Source organism: Peromyscus californicus, unplaced genomic scaffold (assembly GCF_007827085.1).
Source record: "Peromyscus californicus insignis strain IS unplaced genomic scaffold, ASM782708v3 Scaffold_22__1_contigs__length_63687245, whole genome shotgun sequence".
Classification (NCBI taxonomy): Eukaryota; Metazoa; Chordata; class Mammalia; order Rodentia; family Cricetidae; genus Peromyscus; species Peromyscus californicus.
Genome location: NW_026294525.1, coordinates 15,243,275 through 15,270,788, shown reverse-complemented (window position 1 = coordinate 15,270,788; position 27,514 = coordinate 15,243,275). Strand labels below are relative to the sequence as shown.

Here is a 27,514-nt window from a genome sequence, read left to right as displayed (position 1 = left end):
CCCACAGATCACACATGTACACAAACCAGGGCTCTCTTGGATAGGGCTCCATGCCATTAAAATAACAACAACAACAACAAACAACAATAATAATAAATCTAAAGCATAGTGGCAAATTTCAGTAAATGGCATTAAAATTATCATTGGACAATTCCATGCATTTATGTAGTACCTTTTGATCATATTTACCCCTTACCCCTTTCTTATCCCTCTCATTCTCTGAATCCCTTCTTCTTCCCAACATGCTTTCCTCCTATTTTTGTATGTATGCATGCATGCCTGCACGCATGTCTGTATGTATTATTTTTATGATCCACTGAGTTTCATTAAGGTTGCTTGCATGAGCATGGGTGTCATGTTATTGACTGGGTCGTCAGCAGCTTCCCAGTAGCTTCACTCCTGAAGAAAAATGACCCTTCCACTTCTTATCAGCCTTAACTGCCAATAGCTCCTCAACTAGGGGTGAAGCCTGGTGAGCCCCTCTCCCATCCATGCTGGAATGTTGGCAGGCTTGATCTAGTGCAGGCGTGCTGCAGAGAACAGCTGCTGAGTTTATGAGGGCCATGGCCACGTCATGCCCGGATGACGGTGTTTCTCGGCACGCCTCTCCTCATCTGGCTCTTGCCTTCTTCCCGCCCCCTCTTTGAGATGTTTCCCAGGAGGTGGGGAGGATGTGCGACAGCTGTCTAGATTAGGGCTGAGCACTCAACCCTCCACTGTGAGACTCTCTGTATTAACTCTTGCCCACTGTAAAAGGAAACCTCCTCGACCAAGGCTGAGAGCAGCACAAATCTATGGTGTGGATCCAGGCACAGTTGAGCATCGTTGAAAGAGAAGTTCTTAGATCTCTCCAGCTCTAGCAGGTTCTGCTTGGTGCTGTGTTGGGTGGAGCCTTGATCTTTCAAAACTCAATGCCTACCTATTGTTTTAGATGATGACCAAAGCTACCGAAGGGACAAGGCATTAGTGACTAAAGTCCACAGCCTTCCCTGTCTCCTGTCCCCATTGTGGAACCACTTGTCTCATGGTGGCCACATTCTTTCTCTAAATATGATGCGATAGTTAGTTAGGTTAAGGTTTTTCTTGGGCTCAGGAAATAGTAGGGTTTTCTAAGGCATTCTGCATATCTCTGCTGTGGTTTAAGAAGAGGAGGCCCATCGGTTTGTATTTTTAATTCAAAAAAAGTTAGAAACAATGAAATCATTTATTTTCTTGGTGTGTATGCGTGTGTGTGAATGTGGGCTCAAGTCTGCCATGGGAGTGTATAGAGGTCAAAAGGCAACGCTTGGGGGTTGGTTCATTCTTTCCACTTTGCCGAGAAAGGGCCTCTTGTTTCTGCCACTTTGGGTACTCCAGGCTAGCTGGCCAGCAAGCTTCCGGGGAATCCTCCTGTCTCTGCCACTCATCTCACAGGAGGACTGTTGGGAATATGGGTCCACGTCACTTGCTACCTCTTCAAGGTTTTTGCATGAGTTCTGGGGATTGAACTTGGCTTATCAGGTTTCTACAGCCACAAATACTTTCAACTTTTAAGTCATCTTCTGGCCCTGTGTTGTTTTGAGGCATGGCCTCATGCAGCCCAGGCTAGCCTTAGATTCCCTATATAGCCATGGGTGGCCTTGATCTTCATGTATTTGCCTCTCAAATGCTGGTGTTACATGCCTGTGTCTCCATGACCAGTTGAATGTCTGATCTTAGAAGTGAGGTGTTTTCAACTCCTTTCTAAAAATTCTTGTTTTCCCAAAAGCAAAGAAGATGTTTTTAAAATTTATTCTTGTGCATTTAGTTAATATAATTTAAGATTATGATCTTCCAAAGTTGTTGGTCTGGTAGAATAAGAGTAAACACTGCTTTTGTGGCCCTTATGGGGAGAATTCTCTATTTTTAGGACAAATAATGCTAATAGCTAACACTTATTAACTTCATCCCAAATTCTGCATGCTAGGTACTTTGCACATGTTAAACAGTATCATCTTTGTATCCACCTCACATTAGTACCTCTATATCACTGATACCAAAATAGGTGTAAAGAGATTAAAGAATTTGTCCATCATCCTAAGACTAGGAAATAGCAATATAAGAATTTGAACCCAGACAGCCTGGATCAGGATGTGTCCACTCTGGTGATCTGAGGACCTCCAAGCCTAGGGACAAATCCAAGGACTTTCCATATTTTTTAAATGATAAAATACCCTTTACTTTATGGTCATTTTTTTCATATATGTGAAAAGATCTTGATCTCATTAATAATCTGATTTCAGTGAAGGGTTAATTGCTGATTGCCAACTTAGTTAAAGTCAAGAGGATGCTTTATTCTACATCATTTTCCTTGAGCCATCTATTATTTTTAGCCGTCAAGAAGAAGAGTTAGGCTTTTGTCTGGGAAAAAAAAATCTGCCATCTCCAGAGGCCAGTTTTGATTTCTCAGAGACCTATCTATTGAGGACTTTTGCCCCTGGCTGTCTTCCTCTATCATCATCCTTGGTGACATCAACATCCAACTGGGTGACCTGTCCAACATCTTGGCCATTTAGTTCTTTGATTACCTGCTTTGGGAGCAATGATTCCTCCCCCCCCCCATTTTTCGCCTGAGTTACCTGTTTCCATGGTTACAGCCTAGCCCAGGAACTGCACTGTCTCTGGTTTCAGACATCTCACTCTACCCCGCACCCACTGTCTTCTCAATTATTTTCTAGAATAGCCCACCGCTGCCGGGTTCTGACCTCCTCACATCTTTCATTCACCGCTCCTGTACTTTCATTATTACTCTGTAACTCTCACATGCTTTCATTTTTCTTCCGCCCCCCACTTCCTGTACTATCCCACTCATATTCCATATCCGTTATTATGACAACTCCCTTGCAAATACAATAAGGTCTCTGTTCTTCTCTCGATCTTACTGGCCTGGTATAACCTTGACCTTGGTTGAAGGTAAATGTGTTCCATTTTCCTCAAAAAATTGGAACGGAGGAGAAAAATCATACAATAGAGACCACTGGTTTCATTTTAAAACCTTGACCATAAGCCTTAGGTGTTTCCTCAATGCTACTAGGAAGTCCCACTATTTCCCAAATGCTAGCCATTCCCATGTCACCTAAAAGATATTTTTGTGTCTGAATACTTTCTATACAATGATTTACTACATAATCTACCTTAAATTGATTCTGGATGAAAATTTAAAGCTAGATGTGGCAGCACACACCTGTAATTTTTGCAATGAAGCAGGAAGATTACTGCAAGTCTGAGGGCAGCCTGTTCTATGTAGTGAGTTCCAGGTCAGCCAAGGATACTCAGTGAGACCTAGCCTCAAAACGAAAACAAAAAATAAAGGAAATGTGTCTCTATCTCAGATTTTGTTCTAGACTATAGGAAGCATGTAGGTCCTTGTGTTCACAGACAAGCCACAGGGAAATCAGGAATATTAACCTCACAGGGTTGTCTCTTCAAAGAGAGAGATGGATAACCTGTTTTCTGCCCAGAACGCTGGGATCAGATGTGGTTAATAGCCTGGTGACCTTTGTGCTGTTTGTATGGCCAGGCCACAGCTGCTACCCTAGCTCCTTGTCATGAGCTTGTTTACCTTGAGCCTCTTTCCTTGGTTAATCTACAGAACCTATCTTCGTAGATGACGTCATGTGTACTTTGCAAGAGTTTGGAGTAATCGCGTCTTAAGCTGTGTTGTACGCGGGGGTTTGAGTTAATCACCAGCAGGAAACTTTTTCCCAAGTTGTGCTGCGTTTAAATGTGCCTTAAATAAACTACTTGGGGTCAGATTCTCAAAGTTTGAACCAACACCAGCTACTGAGTCATGTTGGAATGGATTTCCTTCTTGTCTTCCTCCATTGATACTCTGCTGGCCATGGCATTTGCAGAGACCGTCCCCCACCCTCACACGTTAGATCAGGGATTACAGGTTGGAAGCATGGCCCATGGGCCAAATCTAACCTGCAACCAGTTCTGGGTGTATGTTTGTGCCCATGTGTGTACATATTTGTGTTTGTCTATATGTAGGACAAACAACATCTGGTCAACATCTTTTTTTCCCTCATTGACTTAGAATTTGCAAACAAGGCCACGTTGGTTGAACTAGCCTCCTGGAATCTGCCTATCTCCTAGAACTGGGATTACAATTGAGTATCACTACACCCATCTTTGTTTTATATGGATTCTGGGGATCAAACTCAAGTCCTCCAAGCTTGAAAAGCAAGCACATTACCAACTTCAGAAAGTTTTATAATCTCTTCGATGCTTTCCCGGATCTTTTGCCCATGGTATTAATACTTAAGATTCTGTTTTTCTTTGTTTAAGTGCATGTGTGTGTATAGTGAGTGTTCTACCTTGTTGGAGGAGAGGTCTCCTTTCTTGTTTGCTGCTATACTGTAAACTGTGATGTGTAACTAGTCCACAAGCTTCTGAGGAATTCGGTCTCCACCTCTCATCTTGTGCTAAGTTACAGTCATGAGCCACTGTGTCCAGATTTTTTCATGGGCACTGGAGATCTGACCATCAGGCTTATGTGGCAAATGCTTTTACCTAATAAACCGTTTTTTCCAGCTTTACTTTTGTTTTTTAAACACTACCAAAACGATCCAGTGCAAATACATCTAGAAGTTATTATATTGTAGAGCAATGTTTGGCCTATTTAAGATTTGTTATTTTTTTAAGTTTATGTGTATATGTGTGTGCCTGAGTGTGTATATGAATACCATGCATGTAGTGCCCATGGTGGTCAGAAGAGGGCATCACATCCCCTCGAATTGGTGTTAGAAGGGTTGTGAGTCACCATGTGAGTGCTGGGAACTGACGCTTAGGTCCTCTGAAAGACCACTGAGACATCTCTCCAGCCCCTTGGCCTAATTTTTTAGAATTCATAAGAAACCCTGCACATACATAAATTAATCCTCCAATCATTGTTTTCACATTTATTACTTATCTATTTTCGTGGAGAAGGGGTGCACCTGCTCCGGTGCATGTGTGGATGTGGGAGGACAGCTTTTAGGAGTCAGTTCTCCCCTGCCACTGTGGGGGTCTGGGAGATCAGACTCAAGCTGTCAAGCTGGTTGCAAGCACCTTTATTCACTGAACACTCTTGAGAATCCCAAGGTCTTTGCTTCTTAAAATAGCAATTATAATTCCCCTTAACAGTGACAGAGAAGGTGTTTGAGTGGGTTATTTCCTATGAAGTGAGCTCCCAATGGCTCTCTCAACCTCTCTGACAGTGAAGTTACAAAAGGATCATATTTACTTCTGTTATTAAAAATGTATGCTCGCATGTACATGAGGAAAAAAAGTGGACCTTAAACATAAATGGAACGGATGCTTGTGGTGATCACCAAAAGTGGCATTGATAAATTGTTTCACAACCAGCTGCCTATTACAATAAAAGACATAACAGATAGGGGATGCATTTGAGGATGAACTGATAGCCACAACCATTGTTCATTTATTAGAGAGTAGGGATTAACACACACTCAGGAGACCTTTCCCTGCTCTTACATAGGTTTCAGTAATGTGTGTTTAAATCATTGCTCTTTTCCTTAAGTGACTAAGTAGCTATTTGTAGCTTTGGGCTAGGTTTCATTCAGTTCCGTCTTAGTCCATGCTGGTTGCTATAATAAAATATAAAACACTAGAATGGGTCACTGTAAACATAAAACTATGTCTCATAGTTCCGGGGGTTGAGAAGTTCAAGGTGAGAGTGCCAGCACTTCTGGTGGTTGTGAGCTCTGCTCTTTGCAGATGATGACGTCTTGATGCCGTGTCCACGGTAGCTTGCTGGAGCAACTCTTACACTGGCACTGATCTCTCTTTCTCCTTTTTTAAAAATAAATAAATAAATAAATTTATTTATTAATTTTACATCTCAGCTGCAGTTTCCCCTCCCCTCCTCTCCTCCCAGCTCCTTCCTCCACTCCCCGACCCCCAATCCACTCCTCATCCATTTCTGTTCAGGAAAGGGCAGGTCTCCCGTGAGCATCAACAAAACATGGCACTTCAAGTTGCAGTAAGACTAAGCACTTCTCCTTGTATTAAGGCTGGGCAAGGTGACCCAGTATAAGGATTAGGGTTCCCAAAGCCACCAAGTGCTGGCATCAAAGACGTGAGATCCCAAGTGTTGGGATTAAAGACTTGTGCCACCATCGCCTGATTCTATTTCTCTTTTAGACTGGTTCAATCTCATGTAGCCCAGGGTGGCCTTGAACTCCTGATCTTCCTGCTTTCCTCTTCCCACGTGCTGGGATTAAAGGTGTGTGCCACCACTGCCTGGCCTCTAGGGTTAGCTAGTGGCAGCTAGCTCCATCCTCTGATCTCCAGGGAAACTATTTGTCAGAACACAAACAAAATATCATATAACAAAAGAGTCAGAGACAGTCCTGTTCCCAGTGTTAAGAGTCCCACAGGAGGACCAAGCAATAAAACTGTAACATATATGTAGAGAGCCTAGGTCAGTCTCATGCAGGCTCCCTGGTTGTTGATTCAGTCTCTGTGAGCCCCTGTGAGCCTAGGTGAGTTGATTCTGTGGGTTTTCTTATGATGTCCTTGACCCCTCTGGTTCCTAAAATCCTTCTTCCCTCTCTTCAACAGGATTCCCCAAGCTCTGCCTAATGTTGGGCTGTGGGTCTGCATCTGTTTCCACCAGGTGCTGGATGATGCCTCTCTGATGACAATTGGGGTAGTCACCAATCTATGACTCTAGCAGAATATCATTGGGCATTATTACATTGACATTGTAGTTTTTCTCCAGTCGTGTTTGGTTCTCTCCTAGGTCTCTGAGTCACCTAGCCTGTGGGTCCTGGTGCTCGAGGCAGTGCCAGGAGTGGGCTTACTCTCCTGGCATGGGTTTTAGGTTAGACTGGTCATTGGCTGGCCACTCCCTCAATCCCTAGATCACTCTTATCCCAGCACATCCCATAGGCAAGTCAGACTATAAGTCTAAGTCTGTGTGGCTGGGTTGGGTTCCCAGTCCCTCCACTTGAAGTCTTGCCTGGTCACAGGAGATGGCCAGTTAGGCTACATATCCACTGTTGCTAGGAGTCTTAGCTGGGGTCATCCTTGTAGATTCCTGGGAGGTTCCCTTGCACTAGGTTTTTACATGACCCTGAAATGCCCCCACTTTCAGTAGTCTCTTTCAGTACTCTCCCCATCCTTCCCCCTGTAACCTGATCTCTCATGTTCCCATCCATACCCACCTGCAGTCCACTCATGAAATCTCTTCTATTTCCCCTTCCCAGGGAGATGTAGACATTCCCTCCCCCATGAACCCTCCTGATTACCTAGTCTCTCTGGTTCTGTGGATTGTAGTATAGTTACCCTTTATTTTATAGCTAATATCCACCTATGAGTGAGTACATACCATGTATACCTTTCTCTGTCTGGGTTACCTCGCTCAGGATGATTTTTTTTTTCTAGTTCCATCCATTTGTCCTCAAATTTTCTGACGTCCTTGTTTTTAACAGTTGAGTAATACTCCATTGTGTAAATGTACTGCATTTTCTTTATCTGTTCCTCAGTCGAGGGGCATCTAGGTGGTTTCAACATCATGGCTATTACAAATAAAGCTGCTATTAACATAGTTGAGCAACTTTCCTTGTGGTGTGGTTGAGCATCTTTTGGGTATATGTCCAAGAGTGGTATTACTGGGTCCTGAGGTAGGTTGATTCCCAATTTTCTGAGAAACTGCCACTCGGCTTTCCAAAGTGGCTGTATAAGTTTGTACTCCCACCAGCAATGGAGGAATGTTCCCCTTGCTCCACATCCTCTCCAGCATAAGTTGTCACTTGTGTTTTTGATCTTAGCCATTCTGACGGGTGTAAGATGGAATCTCAGAGTCATTTTGATTTGCATTTCCCTGATAGCTAAGGATGTTGAACATCTCCTTAAGTGTTTCTTGGCCATTTGAGATTCTTCTGTTGAGAATTCTCTGTTTAGATCTTTACCCCATTTTTTAATTGACTTATTTGGTTTGTTGATGTTTAGATTCTCGAGTTCTTTATATATTTTGGAAATCAGTCCTCTGTTGGATATGGGGTTGGTGAAAATCTTTTCCCATTCTGTAGGCTGCCATTTTTGTACTATTGATAGAGTTTTTTGCACAGGCACTGATCTTAATCATGACAGTGAGGTCTTCCTAGAGGCCATACTTCTTTATAATTGTGTGTGTGTGTGTGTGTGTGTGTGTGTGTGTGTGTGTGTGTGTGTGTGTGCATTTGCCTGTGTGTGCATGTGTGGAGGCCAGAGGTAGATGTTGAGTATCTTCCTCTATTACATTCTACCCTATTTTTTGAGATAGGGCCTCTTACTGAACCTAGAGCTCACATAGTCTGGCTAGGCTGCTGACGCAGGCTTTCTCTGGGGTGCCAACCAGCTCCCAAATGAAGACATGGAGACTTACTATTACTTATGAATGCTCAGCCTTATCTTATGCTTGTCCCACTAGCTCTTATAACTTAGTTTAACCTGCTTCTCTTCATCTACATTTTGCCTTGGAGCTTTTTACCTTTCTTCCATTCTGTATGTCCTACTTTCCTGCTTCTTCCATGTCTGTCTGTCTGGCAGTTGTCTGGCTGACTTGACCCAGGCATCTCCCTCTTTTTCTCCTTCATTCTCTCCTCTTGAGCCTAGATTCCTCCTTCTACTTATTCTCTCTGCCTGCCAGCCCTGCCTATCCCTCTCCTGCCTAGCTATTGTCTGTTCAGCTTTTTATTAGACCAATCAGGTGCCTTAGGCAGGCAAGGTGAAGCAAATACAACACATCTTTACATGAACAAATGCAGCATAAACAAATGAAACACATCTTTACACAGTTAAAGTAATGTTCCCCAATGGGCTGCTACCCAGTAGTCCTCCTGAGGTCTTTCTCTCTCCTCCAGCCAGTGCTGTGATTACAAATGTATGCTGCTATGTATGCCCAGCTTTTTATGTGGGTGTTGGGGAACTGAATTCAGGTCCTCAAGCTTGCAAGACAAGCGCTTTACCCACGGAGCAATTTTCCAGTCCCCTACCTTTTAACGTTAGCACACTGAATGGAGTATTCCAACATATGACCTTGGAGAGATACCAACATAGAGCATAGCAAGTTGTACTCTTTAAATCAAATGTACTCTTTAAAAAAAAATCCTTATATAACCCAAGTGTCATAGGAGTGGTTTGAGTGACACACTTTTATTTTTGTGGTTTTTCCAGACAGAGTTTCTCTGTGTAACAGCCCTGGCTGTCCTGGAACTTGCCTTGTAGATCAGGCTGGCCTTGAACTCACAGAGATCTGCCTGCCTCTGCTTCAGGAGTGCTGGGATTAAAAGTGTGCACCACCACGCCAGGTGGATGACACACTTTTTTTTTTGGTTTTTTGTTTGTTTGTTTGTTTTTTGTTTTGCCTGTATGAGGGTATTAGGTCCCCTGGAACTGGAGTTACAGACAGTTGTGAACTGCCATGTGGGTGCTGGGAATTGAACCCGGGTCCTCTGGAAGAGCAGCCGGAGCTCTTAACCACTGAGCCATCCCTCTAGGCCCAGTACAAATTTTCTTATAAGAAGCACGTGCATTTGCAAAACACACAAATAAACAAATGTCATGATTTAGAACACAAGAAACTATGTCTGAATGAAAAACAGCTTTCCATCTTCCTTCCAGAAGCTACTTTCAGGCTTAAAAACAGAAAAATCTTGTCTCAGCATTTACTTAACATGGATGTGGGCACTCCAGGATTATCAGGGTACTTCAAGACAGGGTTAAACACTGTTGGAGAATGAGCTGAATTTCTGCTTTAAGCTTGATGTGCCCAACACTTCCCATTCCATACCACAAAATATTTGTCTTCTCCTCTCCACACCTCAGTCTGAGTTTGTCTGTGTGGTGGTTTCAGTATGTATGACACCCCTAGACTCATGTGTTCGAATGCTTGCCTCATTGGGAGTGGCACTATTAGGAGGTGTGGCCTCGTTGGAGGAAGTGTGTGGCTGTGGAGGTGGGCTTTGAGATGTCTTCTATGTTGAAGGTATGCCCAGTGTGGCGCGCAGTCTCCTTGTGCTAACTGTGGCTCCAGATGTAGAACTCTCAGCTACCTCTCGAGCATCATGTCTGCCCGCATGCCGCCATGTTTCCTGCTCTGATGATCAGGGACTGAACCTCTGAAACTGTAAGCCAGCCCCAGTGAAATGTTTTCCTTTATAAGAGTTGCTGTGGTCATGGTGTCTCCTCAGGCACTAAGACAGTCCCTGACTGAACTTCCCCTCTTCCCTCTTTTGCTTTGCTTGCTGTCTGATTAGGTCCCACTATGATCCCCTGTGCCCTGTGCCCAGATGTAGGTAATCTCACACATCTGGCTCCCCTCTCCTCAAGACTCCCCTACCCTCTGTTGAGTCACGTCTCCCCTTCCCTGTGGCAGTCTTCTCCCTGGGTCTCCTTGCCACCCCCCCTCCATCCAGCCCACCTCTGTCCTACTTGAAGTTTAACATTTATGATATTGCTCTTCTCAAACTTACTAGCTTTAGAACTCCTGGACCACACAGTTCAAATTCAGCCTGAGCCCAATTAGGAGCATTCCTCTTCTGCAAAAAGTTATATGATGTGTCCAAGGGAGGACAGCGGGTAGCTCATATCTCTGTTGTCACTGTAAAGAAGAGCATAAATGCACACTGGTGTATTACGGACCATAGTGTATTACTCACCCATGGATTGCTCCCACTCATGGAGTTCTGTGAGAAGACTGGATGGGAGCAAGCTTTACTCATTTTACTTCTTTCTTTTGCTAAAACGACCATCATAATGGAATGCTCCAAAGCCCAGCCCAGAGTGCTATAACATTATGTAGCCCCCTCTGTAATCCAGGCCTCTGAATCCACCTGCCCAACTGCCTAGACATTGTTAGATTCCAACATCAGATGGAGGCATCAAGAATCACTGGGTTCATGTCTTAACACTCCAGAAAGATCAAAGGCAATACTTGTCTCTGTCCATTACAGTACGAGTACTTATGCCTTCACACGGAGACAAATCTTTTCACAACAAGTCTTGAGAACAGTGAAAGTTGAGATCTCCTGTTTTCATGAAAAAAAAGTCTGCAGTCAACCAAAGTGACCACACACAGACTTCAGCAAATGGAATTCTGCGATAGGCTTTAGAGTTATTGGAGAAGGGGCTTTTACCAGGCTGGTTCTTCCAGAGGCCTCAAGGTCCATCTGCTTTGAAGTTTCTTGGACAGTATCAGTTCATTGAAAATTAAATAAATCCACAGCGATTCCCCTGTGAGGGAAAAAAACAAAAAACAAACCAACTAACTGGAAGGTATGTTTCCTATGAATTCCACTGAAAATAGGAGATTCTAAAAGCATAGTTTCCACTGGGGAAATTTAAAAATTAATGTGGCTTCGAGCGAGAGTACTGACAGGAGCTTAGATTGAATATATAGCTCTATTACTGTAAGGCTACAAGCCTCTGTCAAGCATTGCGTGGTACCCTGTGAATATGCATGGCTCTGATGTGTCAATTAAGGTAGTACAGGTTGTTTTTTCAGTACTATTCACAGTATTTAAATTATGGAACCATCCTAGATATTTAGCAACAGAGGACTGGATAAAGAATGTGTGGTATATATTCATGATAGGATTTTTTTTTCAGTCATAAAAATTCTGGAAAATGTGAAGATAATCACATCAAGTGAGTTAAGCCAGCCTCTGGAGGACAAATTTTCTCTCATTTGTAGTTCTTAGATTTTGTATGTATGTTCGTATAGGTAAATCATGTGTATATGTGACATAAGAGCAGAAATAAAACTGTCCTTGTGGCAAAGGGGACTCATGAGGGTGCAGAAAAGGTCGTGGGAGGTAGAATGAAAAGAATTACGCTTAGCATACAATTCATACTTGTACAAAACCTCAGAAAGTTAAACAATAATAACCACTTGCCAAGGCCAAGACACCCGGAGATACATCTAGATACATGTAATGGGTACATCGAGAATGACTGGATGGAACCTAAGAAAAGCTGCCTCAGCCCCGATATCACGTGTGTTTCCAACAGCACATGTGTCCCCCAGGGTTCTCAAACGATGCGACTGTGGGGTTCACTTCCAGTTCCTCTAACTAAGGCAAGCTCCTCCACCACACTTAGTTTTCTGGTCTGGGATGTCGCCCGTCTTCCACTTGACAGCTCTGTGTCCTCGGCTTTTATTTCATCCCACTGTGACTGTTTGCTAATTTGGAAAACGGATTATTCTAATACCCACTTCCAACTCTCACGGGAACACTTGGAGCTGCTGGTGAAAGGCCACCTGCCTGCGAGTATGTCGCAAGAAGCCACGAGGTTACACAGCGTTGCTACAGCTGTGCTTCTGGGCAGGGTTGTTGAGAAGGTGGGATGGAAGAACGTTCACTCACCCAGGACAGGCTAGATACTTTGCAGAGCCAGGTACAAAGTGAATGCATGACTCTTAAAAAAGAAAAAACAAACAACAACAACCAACCCAGCTGAGACGGTTGGACATGTGGCTCAATTGTCTAAGTGCTTGCCTAACATGCATGAGGCCCTGGGTTCAGTCTCCAGCGTTGCCTATGACCTGGAATTACACTCACCGTAGCAATGTGCACCCCTCCACCTCTTAAGAACGACCTCTGTCCCTAAGTGTCATTGGCAGCTAGGAGGACAGATCCCTAAGGGATAATTGCATTGTGGCCTGCGGGTCTCCGTGGTGGCTTTGGCCACTGGCTAGTTCAGGCAACAGGCGCCGCCTCCTGGTTCTGTTTACTTGTTGCCCCAGGAGACGCACCCGTGTCCCTGGCTCCGTGCGCTGCAGCACTCCGCTTCCTGGGTCCCAGCAGCATCTCGTGGAGGCCAGCCAACATGAGCCACAGCAGTTCCTTGGGCTCCAGGAGCCTGGAGCGCCCCCACGACGCCTCACCACCCGAGGTAGAGTTCCCGCTGCTGTTTCGTGGGAGGGGCACGGGAGTCTCGGGTTTGCACAGTGGGTGGGATTGAAGCAGCTCAACTCCTACAGGGAAAGTGGTCAGGAATGGCAGGTCTTGAGGTGGTGCCACACGGCCTCTCTAACCACTGAAATTGGCTGAATTCCCCAGAGTAGCCTCTTCTGGAGGTTCTTCCCCCACCCAATCTCCAGGGAACAAAGGGATTGATTCAAGGAACTGAATTTTCCATTTGGTGCAGCGTCTTCTAACCTAGAGGTGGCGGGGTCAGCGCTGGGCCTCACAAGGCCTCCAGCCTGCAGGCTGCTAATGGGTCCCCAAAGAGTGTTTGGTTGGAACTATTTGCTCGTTACTCCTAGGATGTACTAGGCATTGGGGACTTAAGAGGTGTCACACTCCCAAACAGGAAAGGGAAACTTCTGAATCTGCCTGGTCCTCCTTGGAAATTTGTGTGTGTGTGTGTGTGTGTGTGTGTGTACTGCTTTCAGAATAAATCTCCAACCTAGGAGGTGTCCACCATGTACATACTCTGGGCAAAATTAGATTAAATACATGGTTTGGAGCCGGGCGGTGGTGGCGCATGCCTTTAATTCCAGCACTCGGGAGGCAGAGGAAGGTGGATCTCTGTGAGTTCGAGGCCAGCCTGGTCTACAGCGCGAGATCCAGGACAGGCACCAAAACTACACAGAGAAACCCTGTCTCGGAAAAAATAAAACAAAACAAAACAAAAAACCCAAAAACCCATAGGTTGGATTCTCTAACATGCTATCAGAATTCAGTTATTTAGCATACTTGACTGTCACCCCACTTCTAGGTTTCTCTGATTCTTCACATACTGTGGGGAACCAATATCATGCGTGATATGCAGATACATCTAATTTTTCTTCTGACAATTTCATATTTGATATTACATTTTATCTTAATGTACTGTCTGTTCTCTGAATTAAGATGGTTGAATCATATATGTCATGTAATACTTTTGTTATTAATGTACTTTTAGCAAGCCCATTCAAAGTAAATTACAGATCCTATCTCCAAATTTGTTCTTGTAAGAATAAGGGAATTCACCAAAGTGCAGTGGTCAAATTCAGAATATTTAGCATTATTATAATCATATCGTCGAATGTATATTATCTGCTAAATTTCGGCAATTATCCCAAATATAAGATATTTTACTCCACCCCACCCCCCCACACGTTGTGTTTAGTGTCTTTAAATTTGAACCAGCTCCTCAGCTTTTTGCAACTGTGACTCCCCATGAGCTGATGATTGGTAAGAGGCTACATAGGAGATGCTGTGTCTTGGTACATTACTTCAGGAGCTGTGAAATATCAGCATGACCATTATTGTTAATGTTTCCAATGACGGGGACTATGTCTAGCGGATGCTTCCACTGTAAAATTCCCCTCAGTGATAAGTAAACGATTATCGGGGCTGGGAAGATGGCTCAGTGGTTAGACCATGTGTTGACCTTACATTGATATGGTGGCTCAAACCAGCTGTTCCTCTAGTACTGTGGGACCCACCACCCTCCTCTGACCTCCCGTGGGCTCCAGGCTTGTACGTGTGCACCTACACATACACTTGGCAACACATTCATACACGTAAAAGCACTTGTTTAATCATCATAATCATCATAATTGTGTAATTATCTTTTAGGATAAACCCCTACCTACTATAAAGGAGATTTTTTGATACACTTGATATTGGAGCTGGCTTGGAAGAAATAGACTTTATTGAGACGGGTGGAAAGAGAAAAGCCAGCATTTATTATCATTAGAATTTGAATTTATAAAATCGTTCGTCTGAGATGATTTTAGGTAGATAATAAGGACGTTTCAAATTATACAGTTGGGTTGCTCGGTTGACAAAAGACGCGACTAAGACTTAACTGTCTTCTGAAAGTTTTATGCATTTCCTGCTGTGCTGCACTGGAAAATGGATTAAAATGCAAAGCATGCACAGGAGGTCCCTTTCTGATAGCCTAGATATCAAAGGGACCGAGACACCAGGCTTGGAATAAAAGCAGGGCTCAAGCAATCCGGATTATTCTACTTCTCCAGAATATTTTGGTTAAAAATTCTTTAGGACTTTAGAACTTGAATGTTCTCACCAGAAAGAAGATGCATTAATGTTACCCTTTTTGCTATGATACAATATCATGACTCAAAATGGCTTATGGAAGAAGGAGTTTATTTGGACTTTTGGTTCCAGAGGGAGAGCCCATGCATGCCCTCTGCATGGCAGCAGGTGGCTGGAGCCAGGAGCTGAGAGATCACACCTTCAAACACACTCAGAAGGTAGAAAGAGCAAACTGGAAGTGAATTCTCAAAGCCTGCCCAGTGACATGCTTCTTCCAGCAAGGCTCCATTCCCTAAAGGTTCCATGGCCTCCCCCAAACAGTGCCATTAACAGGGGACCAAGTGTTCAAATATGGAAGCCTTTGGGGGGGGGCATTTCTCATCCAAATCACTACAGAGAGAGAGAGAGAGAGAGAGAGAGAGAGAGAGAGAGAGAGAGAGAGAGAGAGAGGAGAAAGGAGAGAGACTGAGCTCATAATACCATGTAGTGTCTTTGGGGGATTTCATAGTCAGTGTGTGAAGGGCACTTAACAGACTGCTATGATCCTAGTTAAAATTAGCATTAGTCTCCCTCCTGCTATAACCATCACTGGTATTTCAACCAGTACCTCTGCTGCCACCTCAACAATCAGTTTCTTGAGGATCCGAGAGTGTGACCGAAGCTAGAAAAAGCAATGAGTTCTTGCTTTTCCTGGAGAGTAGCGTTCGTGGTCAAGGGAACTGGAGTCATGAAAGGGATATTCCTTCTCTGGTGTCACTTCAGGAGGCAGAGTTCATGCTAAGATTTTCCTCAGTTGAATTTACCGAAATCAAATCACCCACCAGAAGAGCTTCCCGAGGCTAGAAAAATGTGAGAGCTGTGGGCGATGTTAGAACTGACCGGAGCTTCTCAGGCAGGGAGGAGGGGGCCGTGCATTGGAGAATTAATGAACAATGTGGGGGCCGTGCATTGGAGAATTCATGAACAATGTGGTAGAACTGGGAGTCCTCATGCACTTGAGACAGTAGCGAGGTGTGAAAGTGCCACCCAAGGATGGGGCAGCGACAACAATCAGCAAAAGCTATAAAGCGGGAATTTTGTGAAAAGTGTTTTGATTTCTTGTCAGGGCCACGAACTAATGGTAGCATTCAGGCTATTTTCCAATATTGCTGTTTTCACTCATTTAGAGGCTCTGAATGAAAATTATGACTCTAGTACAAGCTACTATTGGGAAGTGGAGCAAGTCTCTTTCCTCTGGGCGTCACAGGGGCTGGAGAGATGGATCAGTGGTTAAGAGCGCTGGTTATTGGTACAGAGGACCCGGGCACATAAGGAACCAAACAACTGAATATGTTAAGGCAAAAAGACATCACTCGAGGTGATGGTAAAAATTGATATCCTAAGATGATAAAGATTTCATTCACTGGGAAATTGTAATAGTTCTAAGTGTGTATGCAGGAAGTAATATAGCCTCAAATACCAGAAGAAAACCTGGTAGGTCTGTTAGGATGAACAGACAAATCCACACGAGGTAGCACATGCCCTTCCTTTTGAAATTGAACATTTACTGTGTGCATGTGTGTGAGTGTGTGTTTATGTGTGTGTGAGTGTGTGCGTATGTGTGAGGGAGAGTGTGTGTGAGTGTGTGTGTGTGTGTGTGTGTGTGTGTGTGTGTGTGTGTGTGTAAGCCAGAGGATTACCTGTCAGAGACAGCTCTCTCTCTTCACCATGGGTGTCTGAGTGACTGGAATCAGGCTTCACAGTTAGTACCTTCACTCCCTGAGTCATCTCATTGGCCCGAGAACACTTCAAGTATACCTCAGTTAGGGTCAGGTGGATCAACCAGTCAAGAGTTTAGTAGGGGAGGCGTTAAAGGGCTAAAATTCAGATTTAGTGAAGTTATTGTGAGAATAGACATGTGTAAAATAGTGGAAGGCTGGAAGAGGAATTGGAGAGGAGGGAAAAGGAGATGGGTTTGATGAAAATACTTTATGCACGTATATAAAGTTCTCAATAAACAAACACCAAGCCCCGAACAATGCTTTGAGCCTTTGAGTCTCTTCACTCATGTGGGTTGCTGTCGATCTTGGCAGCTGCTCCTTCCTAATCTGTATTATTTCTTCACTTTAAAGTTTTATTGCTCTGTTGCAATCCCTATGAGATAAAGTTATCAAGATGTTTTTCTCCCCTGTGCCTAAAGTGGTGTGTGTGTGTGTGTGTGCACACGTGCGCACGCTCACGTGAATCCTTAGATTATGAAATAATTAGACCTAAGCCTAGAAGTACTTTATTGGTAGGGGCTGAATGAAATGAGAGCTTTATACTATTATGAACGAAGGAAAACTATCAAATCATTTGAGAAAGTTAGATAACCCAGCTTTAAAGGAATTCTGCAAAATCCTGGCCAGTACCCTTCCAAAGTGTTGAGGCAGCGAGGGAAGACTGAGGGGATATGAAAGCCAAAGGTAATATGGGACCTGCACTGGCTCCTGGTCAGGAAAGGGTTCTTACTGCAAGAACTGTGAGACTGGATTAAGGCCTGCAGAGCAGTAATATTATAACACTCTAAGCTCTTAGTGTTGATAAATGTGCACAAGTTGTTTTCAGGGGAGGCTGGGGGAAGATGTCTTTGATCAGAAAGTCTTTGTTCGGGTTTTGCATCATTTCCAGGATCCTAAGTCATTTCAGAGTAAAATGCCTAAGAGGTAAATGAATAATGATGGCAGGTTTGCTCATTTACACTTTGACTTGGAGATTTTTATTATACCGTTCATCTTCTCCTGGCTCCTACTCGCCGGCCACCTGGCTTCAGAATGGAGTGTGAGATAAAACCTTCTGGCTTTGGAATGCAGTGGGAGATAGAACCTTCTGGCTTCAGAATGCAGGGGGAGATAGTACCTTCAAAGAATGGGCAGGACTTTTTGAACACCAAAGAGAGAATCACTTTTTTTTTTTTTCATAATATCCTTTAAAGAGATTGTCTTTACTTAGTGTCAGCAAATAGAATGTGGAGGCATTTCAAACAATAGTGGATGCTTCTTGATTTGAGTTAAATTGATAAATTTATAAAGACTTACTTTTTTCCCCCCCATGTTCAAGGACTAATTTTTTAAAAACTGTATGAGGGAGCCACACTGGGTACACGAGGAATTTTTTTATGCCATGTTCTTTTGCTCAAGGTTTCCTTCTTTCTTTGTTTTACTTCTAGTTGATCTTCTCCTTTGAAACTGGTGTGTTGCAGCTTTGATCTCAGGGTAGGGAAGTTCAAAGGCATTGCTGGGGTAGACTAGGACACTTCACTCTTTGAGTGACTGATAGGCCAGCCCCACTGGCTACAGTCTCGGTATCAAGATATATATTGCTTGAATAACTAAAGGTTGCTTATAAAATTATCAAATGGAATAAATAAATATCTCTTTAGGGCAGTAGGGAGGGTATTAGTTCATAAAATAAATACCTGCTTTATAGTTCTGAGTAACCCAAATGATTTTCTTCTCGTTGAATTTTCCTTTATATTTTTCTTCTCAAACCTTCCCCATGGATATTCATTTTCAGAAATGTGGCTTTTGGCAGAGGATGGTCAACATGCTGTAACCTCAGCATCAGTGCCAAAGGCAAGAGTTTTAAGACACAAGGGTAATTAGGGTGTTTTATAAATCTATAAAGGTTTCTATAAACCTCTTGGATTTGGGGTCTAGTAGGATTTCTGATAGGAGGTCCTGATGTTGAAACCTAAATGTTTAGATGAGCAAAAGTGAGAACTTGGGGAGGAAATGGGAACCGCAAGGGTTCTGCTAGTGAGTTGTTGGAATAGCCAGTCACAGGGCAACAGTCTCAGGAGTTGGAGCCCCTTCCTGCGGCCACCATAGGGCCTGCCTTAAAATCCGCCCTCACAGAAGTCGTGTATGAGTAAGAGAAAAGGGTTTATTAGAAACGAAGCAATGGAGAACAGCATTTGAGAGAGTGGCAAAGGCTTTGAGAAGACAACCAGACAGGGTTATGAGCTGAGATTCGTAGGGTGCAGGGCAAGACCCATTTGGCTAGGGTAAGGAGGGGTGACTCCAAGGAGATGAGTGGCAATGGCTGAGTCCTGGGTAACCTGGAAGGAGCGTGCCCTAGAAATAGCAGACCTGTTGATGGGAAAGAGATAGATGTATGCGGTGATATTTTATCTGTGTCCCCCAATAAAGCTCATCTGAGGATCAGAGGAAAAAGCCAGCCACTATAGTAAACACAGAGGTCAGGCAATGGCAGCACACGCCTTTAATCCTATCATCCTCTGTGAGTTCAAGGTCACACTGAGAACAGAGCCAGGCATGGTGGTACATATCTTTAATCCTAGCACTAACCAGACAGATAGGAAGTGACAGAGCTGGGCAGGAAGAGGAAGTGATGTAGCTGGGTGGAGAGAAGAAGTGAGATGGCAGAACAGAAAGGCATATAGGTACGGGTATACAGGAAGTAGATCTTTTTGGCTGCGGATCTCCAAGTGGTGAGAATGTGGCTGGCTTCTTTTTGCTTTTCTGATCTCTCGGTTTTAACCCCAATATCTGGCTCTGGGATTTTTTTTTAAATTAATAAGACCGTTTAGCAATTCGTCCTACAGATGTATTTATTCAAGAGTAGTTTGAGCCAGACATTCTGAGTTTCCAGCCAGAAATCCAAGAATTTGGGATGCTGAAGCAGGAGGATTGCTATGATTTGAGGCCAGCTTGGTCTTCTTGGTGAGACTCTGTCTTTAAAACAACAACAACAACAACAACACCCACAAAGAATCCTGCAAACAAAAACAAACAGCAGTAGATTGTTTTCAGAAGCGTGGCTTTTGGCATAGGAAAGTTAACATATTGTAACCTCAGCATCAATGCCAACGGCATAAGTTGTTGATTCACAGCAGCAAAAACAAAAGTTGTTTGTTGACTGATGTTTCTCAGTTTGGGCATGTGCAATGTCTCTCCATGACTGACAGTTCCATGGAGGCACACGAGTAGTCCATGACAGTTTATCCCATGGCTGAGGATACAAAAGACAAGCACAGGCTGAGAAATGGCTACTTGACAGCCACATGCCATGCATTCACTGTTACTCTGAGAGAACATCACTGGGATAATTGGTGCATAATTCTGCAGCCTTGTTAAACGTCTTGAATTTGACGTTACGTGGAAAGGAATGCTCTTGTTCTTGGGAAATATGTGTCGAAGGACTTGGGCGTAACGGGCCATCGTGTGTGCAAATTGCTCAGAAGTGATTCAGCCATCAGAATCGTCATTCACACACGAAGAGGTGAGTTAAATGCAGCCAAATGTTCTCATAATTGTTGACTGAGTCTAAACGAGTCTTGAGTTCATTGGATCATTCTTGGAAGTTTTCTTCATCATGAAGCAAGAAAACAAAAACAAAAAAATTCCCACCAGCACATGCCAGTCAGCAAAGGAGGTTGCAGAGTAGAAAGTACTGTTTCTGGCAATTGAGATTATAGCTTAGTTAAGTGACAAATAATGAGCAATAAGTGACGTGTGCACAGGGGAGATGCCAAGCATGGCGAGTGTCAACACACTAACTCATGGAGGAATCCAGAGGGGTAAACACGACGACGAAGCACACACATGTGTGCTTTCCTAGACTAGAGTGTGGGGTGTGCGTGGAGGGAAGCCTCGAGACGAATGACTTCTGTCTTTGTCGTGTGAGAACACGGGATAGGGTCCTACGAGCTAGGGAGAGTGCTCTCACTGAGAAAACCTTGGTTTCAGGCTTCCCAGCCTTCAGAACTGGGGACGAGAAAGGTTTTTGGTTTAAGTTGTCTAGGCTCTGGTATTTTGTTATAGTAAGTCTGAGTTGACTGACAGACAGCCTTTGCTGAAGTTAGAATCCTTATTCACGTACTCGGGTCTTACACCCAGCAGATCCGATTCAGGGCAAAGGCCTTTGGCAACATTCTGGGAAGTATCTTTAACTGCAGAATCATGCCTCACATGAGGGCTTCTCATAGCCTTTGACTACAAAATGCTAAATTGGTTCTTGGAAAAGTTCTTTTCTTTTTTCTTTCTTTTTCTTTTTTTTAATGTTTTCCACTTTTATTTTATGTGCATTGGTGTTTTGCCATGAGTGTCAATGGAACTGGAGCTACAGAGAGTTGTAAGCTGCCATGTGGGTGCTGGGAATTGAACCTGGGTCCTCTGAAAGAGCAGTCAGTGCTCTTAACCATGGAGCCATCGATTCAGCCCCCGAGAACTTCTTTTCTTAGAGGACTAGATTCGTGGTGCTTTGCCTTGCAGGACTGCAGGCAATGGCCGCTCGGACCCTTTGGTTCACCTGAGTTTTCTTCAGGTGGTCAGCAGATGATGGCTAAGTCTGTGGCGAGGGCCAAAGTCCAGGGCGGACAAATGCATGAGTGTCCACTTTAGAGATGATGTCCTTTAGGTGAGGAAAATGAAGCTTTTGGTCACGACTCCATTTATTATCAGGAGACATTAACTGGAGTGGAACTATATCTCTTTCCCTGTGCAAGGAAACCCACCCCATTGTTTTCTCTGTCTCTCTTACACTAATTTCTGATGGTGAAAATGATCATGAATATGTTGTCATGGGGCTGAAGATTAGGAACCCTCTTCATGACCTTGTGACCCCCAAGTCTTTCTTCTTGGCCCCCATGGACATCAGTGTTGGCTGAGTTCTCGGCTCTGCCCTGCTTCTGAGGGTTCAGCCAGCGACCTGTTCCGCACTCCCATTCCATGGTCCTTTGAGTCTCATATACCTTATTCTTTCAGTTTTTCTCTGGAAAATGGAAAGCCACATACAGTTTCCACCTAGCTAGTTGTCAACAGGGCTTTCCGCTGCCTCCATGCCCCTTAAATGGCTATGTTCCCAATATTCAGTCATCATCCATCCAGACAGAGGCACCTAATGCCTCCTGTGGAGAGAGAGCCAATTTAAATGCAAAGACAGTACTAGACGCTGAAAATAGGCCCTGAAGTCAGTTAATTTCCCTGCAACTTCTTTGAGTCCAGTTTGAGAACTATATTGGATAATATATACACTTCTAAATCTGCCAAATCCAACCTGTACGTTTCCGCACTTAGAGAAAAAAGAACTCATCTTTTAGACAGTAACTGGAAAGAGATTTATGAATTAAAGTCAAAGCCCTTAACATTACATATAGGATACAAGCCATCATTACAGTAGTCAGACTAGCAAATAGTAGTACTGGGGCTTAGGGACAAGTTCAATTTATGAAGAGAGATTATTTTAAACTTTTGACCAGACAGATAGAGGATAGTAATACAACAATTGAGAATATGGACTCTGGAGTCAAGCAGTCTTGGTTTGCATTTGGATGGATCATTCATTCTTTCATTCATCCCCCCATGCATTTGCTGATGGCTAGTCACTGGAAAAAACAGCAGTGAACAAAACTGACATTCTCTTGCTAATAGTCTCTCAGGGGAAATGGATGTTGTATAAATAGTCATTCAGATAAATCATAGCCACAGTGGTCATGACACAGAGGATAAAGGTTGGTCCCACGTGCGGGAATAACACAAGAACTTAACTTATGTGGAAGAGTCAGAGGACGCTGATTTAGTGGCTGAAGAGCCACCGTGGCTGGAGCAGAATGAACATGGGGGGTTAGGGTTGAGAGGAGGAAGGAGACAGATGGTTCCTTGTCCTCTTAGAGCCTTGTTTCCTTTTAATACGTTGTGGACAACACCGTCAGCATTACGAAGTCACTCCAGTATTAAATAATGCTGCATTGCATTATGCTGAGTCCAGGCTCGGTTTCAGTATTTAACACTTGGTGTGTCCTTTGTGGAATCCGTGAGATGGTGTAGACAAAAAACAGTGTGGGCCAGGGTTGGCTTCTCCAATGGGGTTTTGAGTACAGAAGGGTATATAGCACATGACTTATGGAAAGTTCAAGAAGAAAATGTATTTTAAAAACACTATCTTCATTTATATTTTTGTGTATTTTGGTGATAACCCAGATATGCACAGGAGTACACTTTATATAAACATAGTCCTGGCAAGGTACAAGCAAAATTATTTGTAGATCCCAGGGTAAAATCCTGGGTTTAAGGATCAGATGAGCAGGTAGACTTGAAATCAGGCTCTATGGTGCACTCCCTGTGGGCTCCTTGGGCAAGACCAAGCTGCTCATGTCTTGTGACATTACTGTAAGAGCTGAATGCAGTAAAATTAGTGTAATGATAGTTTATGTTTTCATGTATCCAGTCCTTGAGAAAGGATCACTAATTTTGTGTCCTTCAAGGAACAAATATTGAATACAGACATCTTTTTAAAGATGTGTGTGTATTGCCGGGTGGTGGTGGCGCACGCCTTTAATCCCAGCACTCGGGAGGCAGAGGCAGGCGGATCTCTGTGAGTTCGAGGCCAGCCTGGGCTACAGAGTGAGTTCCAGGAAAGGCACAGAGCTACACAGAGAAACCCTGTCTTGAAAAACAAAAACAAAAACAAAAACAACAAAAAAAGATGTGTGTGTACGATGCTTGTGTGTGTGTGCATGCATGTGTGTAGATTTGCATATGTGTGGAGGTCAGAGGACAGCCTTGGGTGTTTTGGTCTTCCCTTTACACTTTGAGTCGGGGTCAGTCTCTCTGTCATTGTATAGTTGTGCAAACCAGGCATGCTGACTGTGGGGTTCTTTTTCCTGCCTCCCATTCTCTTGCGGGGATTACAGACACTCGCCACTGTATCCAACTGTATGGGTTCTGTGGGTTTGAACTCAGTTCCACATGGTTGTGTAGCAATTGTTTTACTCACTGAGAGCTTTCCCTAGCCCTGGAAAATGACGTTTTGAAAGGCCTACAGAAATAATGAAAAGCTGGTGTCTAAATAGTGACCCTTCATCAGGGACTCCACGAGAACACGACCCACAGAATCAACTGCCTGGGACTCATGGGAGCTCACAGAGATCAGAGAGTCTGTAGGAGTCTGACCTAGGGCCTCTGCATATACATTATGGTTGAGGAGTTTGGTATTTTTGTGGGGTTCCTAACAGTGGGAGCAGGGACTGTCTCTGACTCTTTTGCCTACTTGCGGGACCCTTTCCCCCTGCTGGGTTGTCTCATCTAGCCATGGTGGGATGGTATGTTCTTATTGGTCTTATTGTAGCTTTGTTACGCTGTGTTTGTTTGGTTGATGTCCTGAGAGGCCTCTTCTTTTCTGAGGGGAGACAGAGGAGGGGTGGATGGGGGAGGGGCAGAGGAGGGATGGGACGGAGAGGGAGGGACTTGGGGGAGGGGAGGGAGGGGAAACTTCAGTTCGGATGTACTATATGAGAGAAGAATAAAAAAAAAAATATAGTGACCCTTCATGGGATGAATCTCAGTTTATTGGTGAAGTGTAAGTTGGTGTTGCTTTTATGTGAGATAAGCACCCAAAATCCTTAAAATGTTTATTACACAGCCATGTTAGCAGACATTGCTGAAGGTCAGAGGTCGAAGCCTCAGCAGGGCCTAGCAGCTTATCTCAGTAAGCTTCGCAAACTGGAGCTCCCTCCCTGGAGCTCCCTCTCTCCAGCAAAGTTCTCTACCCGCCCTTATCTGGAGAACGTCCCTGGGCCTGGAGGACTGGCCTTATCTGAAAGCTGTCTCTAAACCAGATGTCTGATTCATCTTTAGCTTGACCCTTGGCACAGATCCCTGCTAGGAAGACTTGCTCCAGGACCCTACTGCCACATACTAAGCCCTGTGATAGGAGTGTGACAGTTATTGTAAATTAGGGTTTGTCCCCAGGCTCCCCAATCCTATGTGTTCCTTATACTCTGGAGTAAAATTGAGCTGATTCACTGAAATCCGTCTCCCAGAGGGCTGTCTCCATTTGTGCTCATGGGTCGCCACAGCTTTCTGTTTCCCCATCTGCCTCTTTCCCCTCTTGACCTGGTGGCCAGAAGGCCGAGGGGGAAAGAGGACCTCCACACAGCCATTTCTTTTTCAGGAATTATTCCTAAGAATACATTAAAATACATTTTTTTATGCTGGAATATCATGTAGGTGGTTAAAACTGCTAGGATTGTGGGGACCGTTGGAGATGGACTAAATGCATTTCGTAGTAGAAGATGGACATAAACCTTTTGTGGGTCCTAGAGTAGAATTTTATGGTGTCTATTTGGGTCAAATAGACGTTTTGGGTGTCTATTTGACAAAGGGTGGACTTAAACCCGTGACGATTTATCCTGAATCTCAGCTTGATTGGGCTGTGAGATGCCTAGGGATTTCTAAAGTCCACTTTGCAGCATTTGTGTCTATGAAGGCATTTCAAAGAGGACCAGCTAAGGGAGAGAACCTGCCTTGGATGACTGTGGCACCATCCTGCAGGTGTGTGTGTGGGGGTGCTTTATAGACTAAACATGAACAAAGAGAAAGCTTCCTAGTGTAGGCAATCTGTGTCGGTCCAATTCCTGGCTGCCATGCCATGAGTTAGTCTCCTCCATCATGCCCCCACTCCATGGTGGACTGAAGGCTGGGCTAGACGTTGAGGATTAAAATAGAAATGAGGGAAATGTGGATTCTGGTTAAACGAGAAGTGTGTTATATAGAGCTTGAGGAGTTTATTTCTTACCTTGTTTACCTGGGAGGGTTTTATATGTTCCTGTTGATTGTCACCTTGCCAGGATCTAGAATCTCCTAGGGGACAGGTCTCCAGGGATACCTGTGGGAGTTATCTGGTTAAGTTGGCCTCTGGCCAAGCCTGTAGGGGATTATTGTGGTTAATTGATGTGAGAAGAATCATCATAATTATGGGCAGGATCATTCCCTGGGCAGGGAATTCTAGACTATATAAAATGGAGAACGAGAGCTGAGCATTAACAAGCATGTAAGCATGTACTCATCACCTCTTCCGATGGATGCAATGTGAGCAGCAACTTCAAATTCCTGCTGCCGTGAGGCCCCCTCCTCCACCTATGATGGACTGTACTTTGAACAATGAGCTAAAATAAACCTCCTCCTCTTCCTCTTCCCTTCTTCCCCATTTATTTACATTTTATGTGCATGAGTGTTTGCCTGTATGCATGTATATGTACCACATGCATGCCTGGGGCCTACAGAGACCAGAAGAAAGTGTCAGATCCCCTGTAGCTGGAGTTACAGATGGTTGAGAGCCGACACGTGGGTGATGGGAGCCTACCCTGGAGCCTCTGTAAGAACAGCAAGGGTCTAACTACTGAGTGTTGCTCCAGTCCCCCCTTCTTTATATTGAAGTTGCTTTTGTCGGGGAATTTTATCATAGCAACAGGAAAGAAAAAGACACCGAGGAAGTAGTGATCAGAGCTTCCCGGAAAGATCAGCACGAAGGAAGACGGAAGGAAGGGTGTACAGGAATTCTTCCTACTGTGTCAGTCTTGACTTGTTTCGGGGTGAGGTTTTGGTAGAGTCATTTCAGCCCTGACGTTGAAGTGCTTGCTTCAACTCAGGTGCTTGAGAGCTTGGTGAGTTGGTATTAGTCAGAGGAGGCTGCCACACTTGCCTCACAGAACACACCTTGCTATCTGTCTTAGGGTTTCTATTGCTGTGAAGAGACACCATGACCACAGCAACTCTTATAAAGGAAAACATCTCATTGGGTGGCTTACAATCTTAGAGGTTTAGTCCATTGTCATCATGGCAGGAAATAGGGTGGCGTGCAGGCAGACTTGGTGCTGGAGAAGGAGCTGAGAGTTTACATCTTGATCAGCAGGCAACAGGAAGAGGGCTATGACTCTGGGTGTTGCTTGAGCATAGGAGACCTCAAAGCCCACCCCCACACTGACACACTTCCTCTACCAAGGCCACACCTACTCCAACAAAGTCACACCTCCTAATAGTGCTACTCTCTATGAGCCAATTACATTCAAGCTACCACATTATCTCAACAAGAACCTGGGTTAGGTGATGAGGAATACACACCAAAGGACTTGAATCTTGGAAACTGGGGGCTGGGGCGATAGCTGGGATGGTAACACATCTGTCTCCCAACTGGCCTGAACTCACTACGTAGACCAGACTGGCCTCAAACTCACAGATCAACCAGTCTGTCTTCTGAGTACTGGGATTAACATGTTCAGTTTAGTCAGCTTTCTTAGACAACTGAATCACAACCCCACAGTGGGCTGGGCCCTCCTCCATCTGTTAACAGTGAAAACAATTCCAGACAGACATGGCCATAGGCTAACTGGATCTGGACACGCCCTCCTTGATGAGGTGAAGATAACTCTTAACTGTGGGTATAAGGACAAATGTTTATAGATTGTTGTCAGGGTTAGTTTGGTGCTTTTAACTGCTTTCTAGAGTCTCATCTTATGGACAGACAAAAGTTTGCTCTTTCCTATTGTAGCAAATATTACAGTGATAGGCCTTGTGTAGAGCTGGAAGGACTGTGGGGCAGAGAGTACGCACCAAAGCGACAGCCACAGTTTATATACCCATTCACAGAGTGCACATTGAACTCATTTTTATGTAGATCTATAGTTCTTCTTCTCTCTCTCTGTCCCTCCTTTGCTCACCTCCCCACCCTCTCCCTACTATTGGCTTTTTAAAACA

General features: G+C 44.2%; 1 protein-coding gene across 1 annotated transcript in view; it reads left to right on the top strand.

Moving 5' to 3' along the window:
* Positions 1 to 12,788: 12,788 nt before the first annotated feature.
* Positions 12,789 to 27,514, top strand: part of Ccdc170 (coiled-coil domain containing 170) — a 77,652-nt gene continuing 62,926 nt past the window's right edge. The window contains exon 1 of the mRNA XM_052750954.1: positions 12,789 to 12,903. Coding sequence (XP_052606914.1) covers positions 12,838 to 12,903 — 66 coding nt within the window. The 5' untranslated portion in view covers positions 12,789 to 12,837. The remainder of the gene's footprint in view (positions 12,904 to 27,514) is intronic.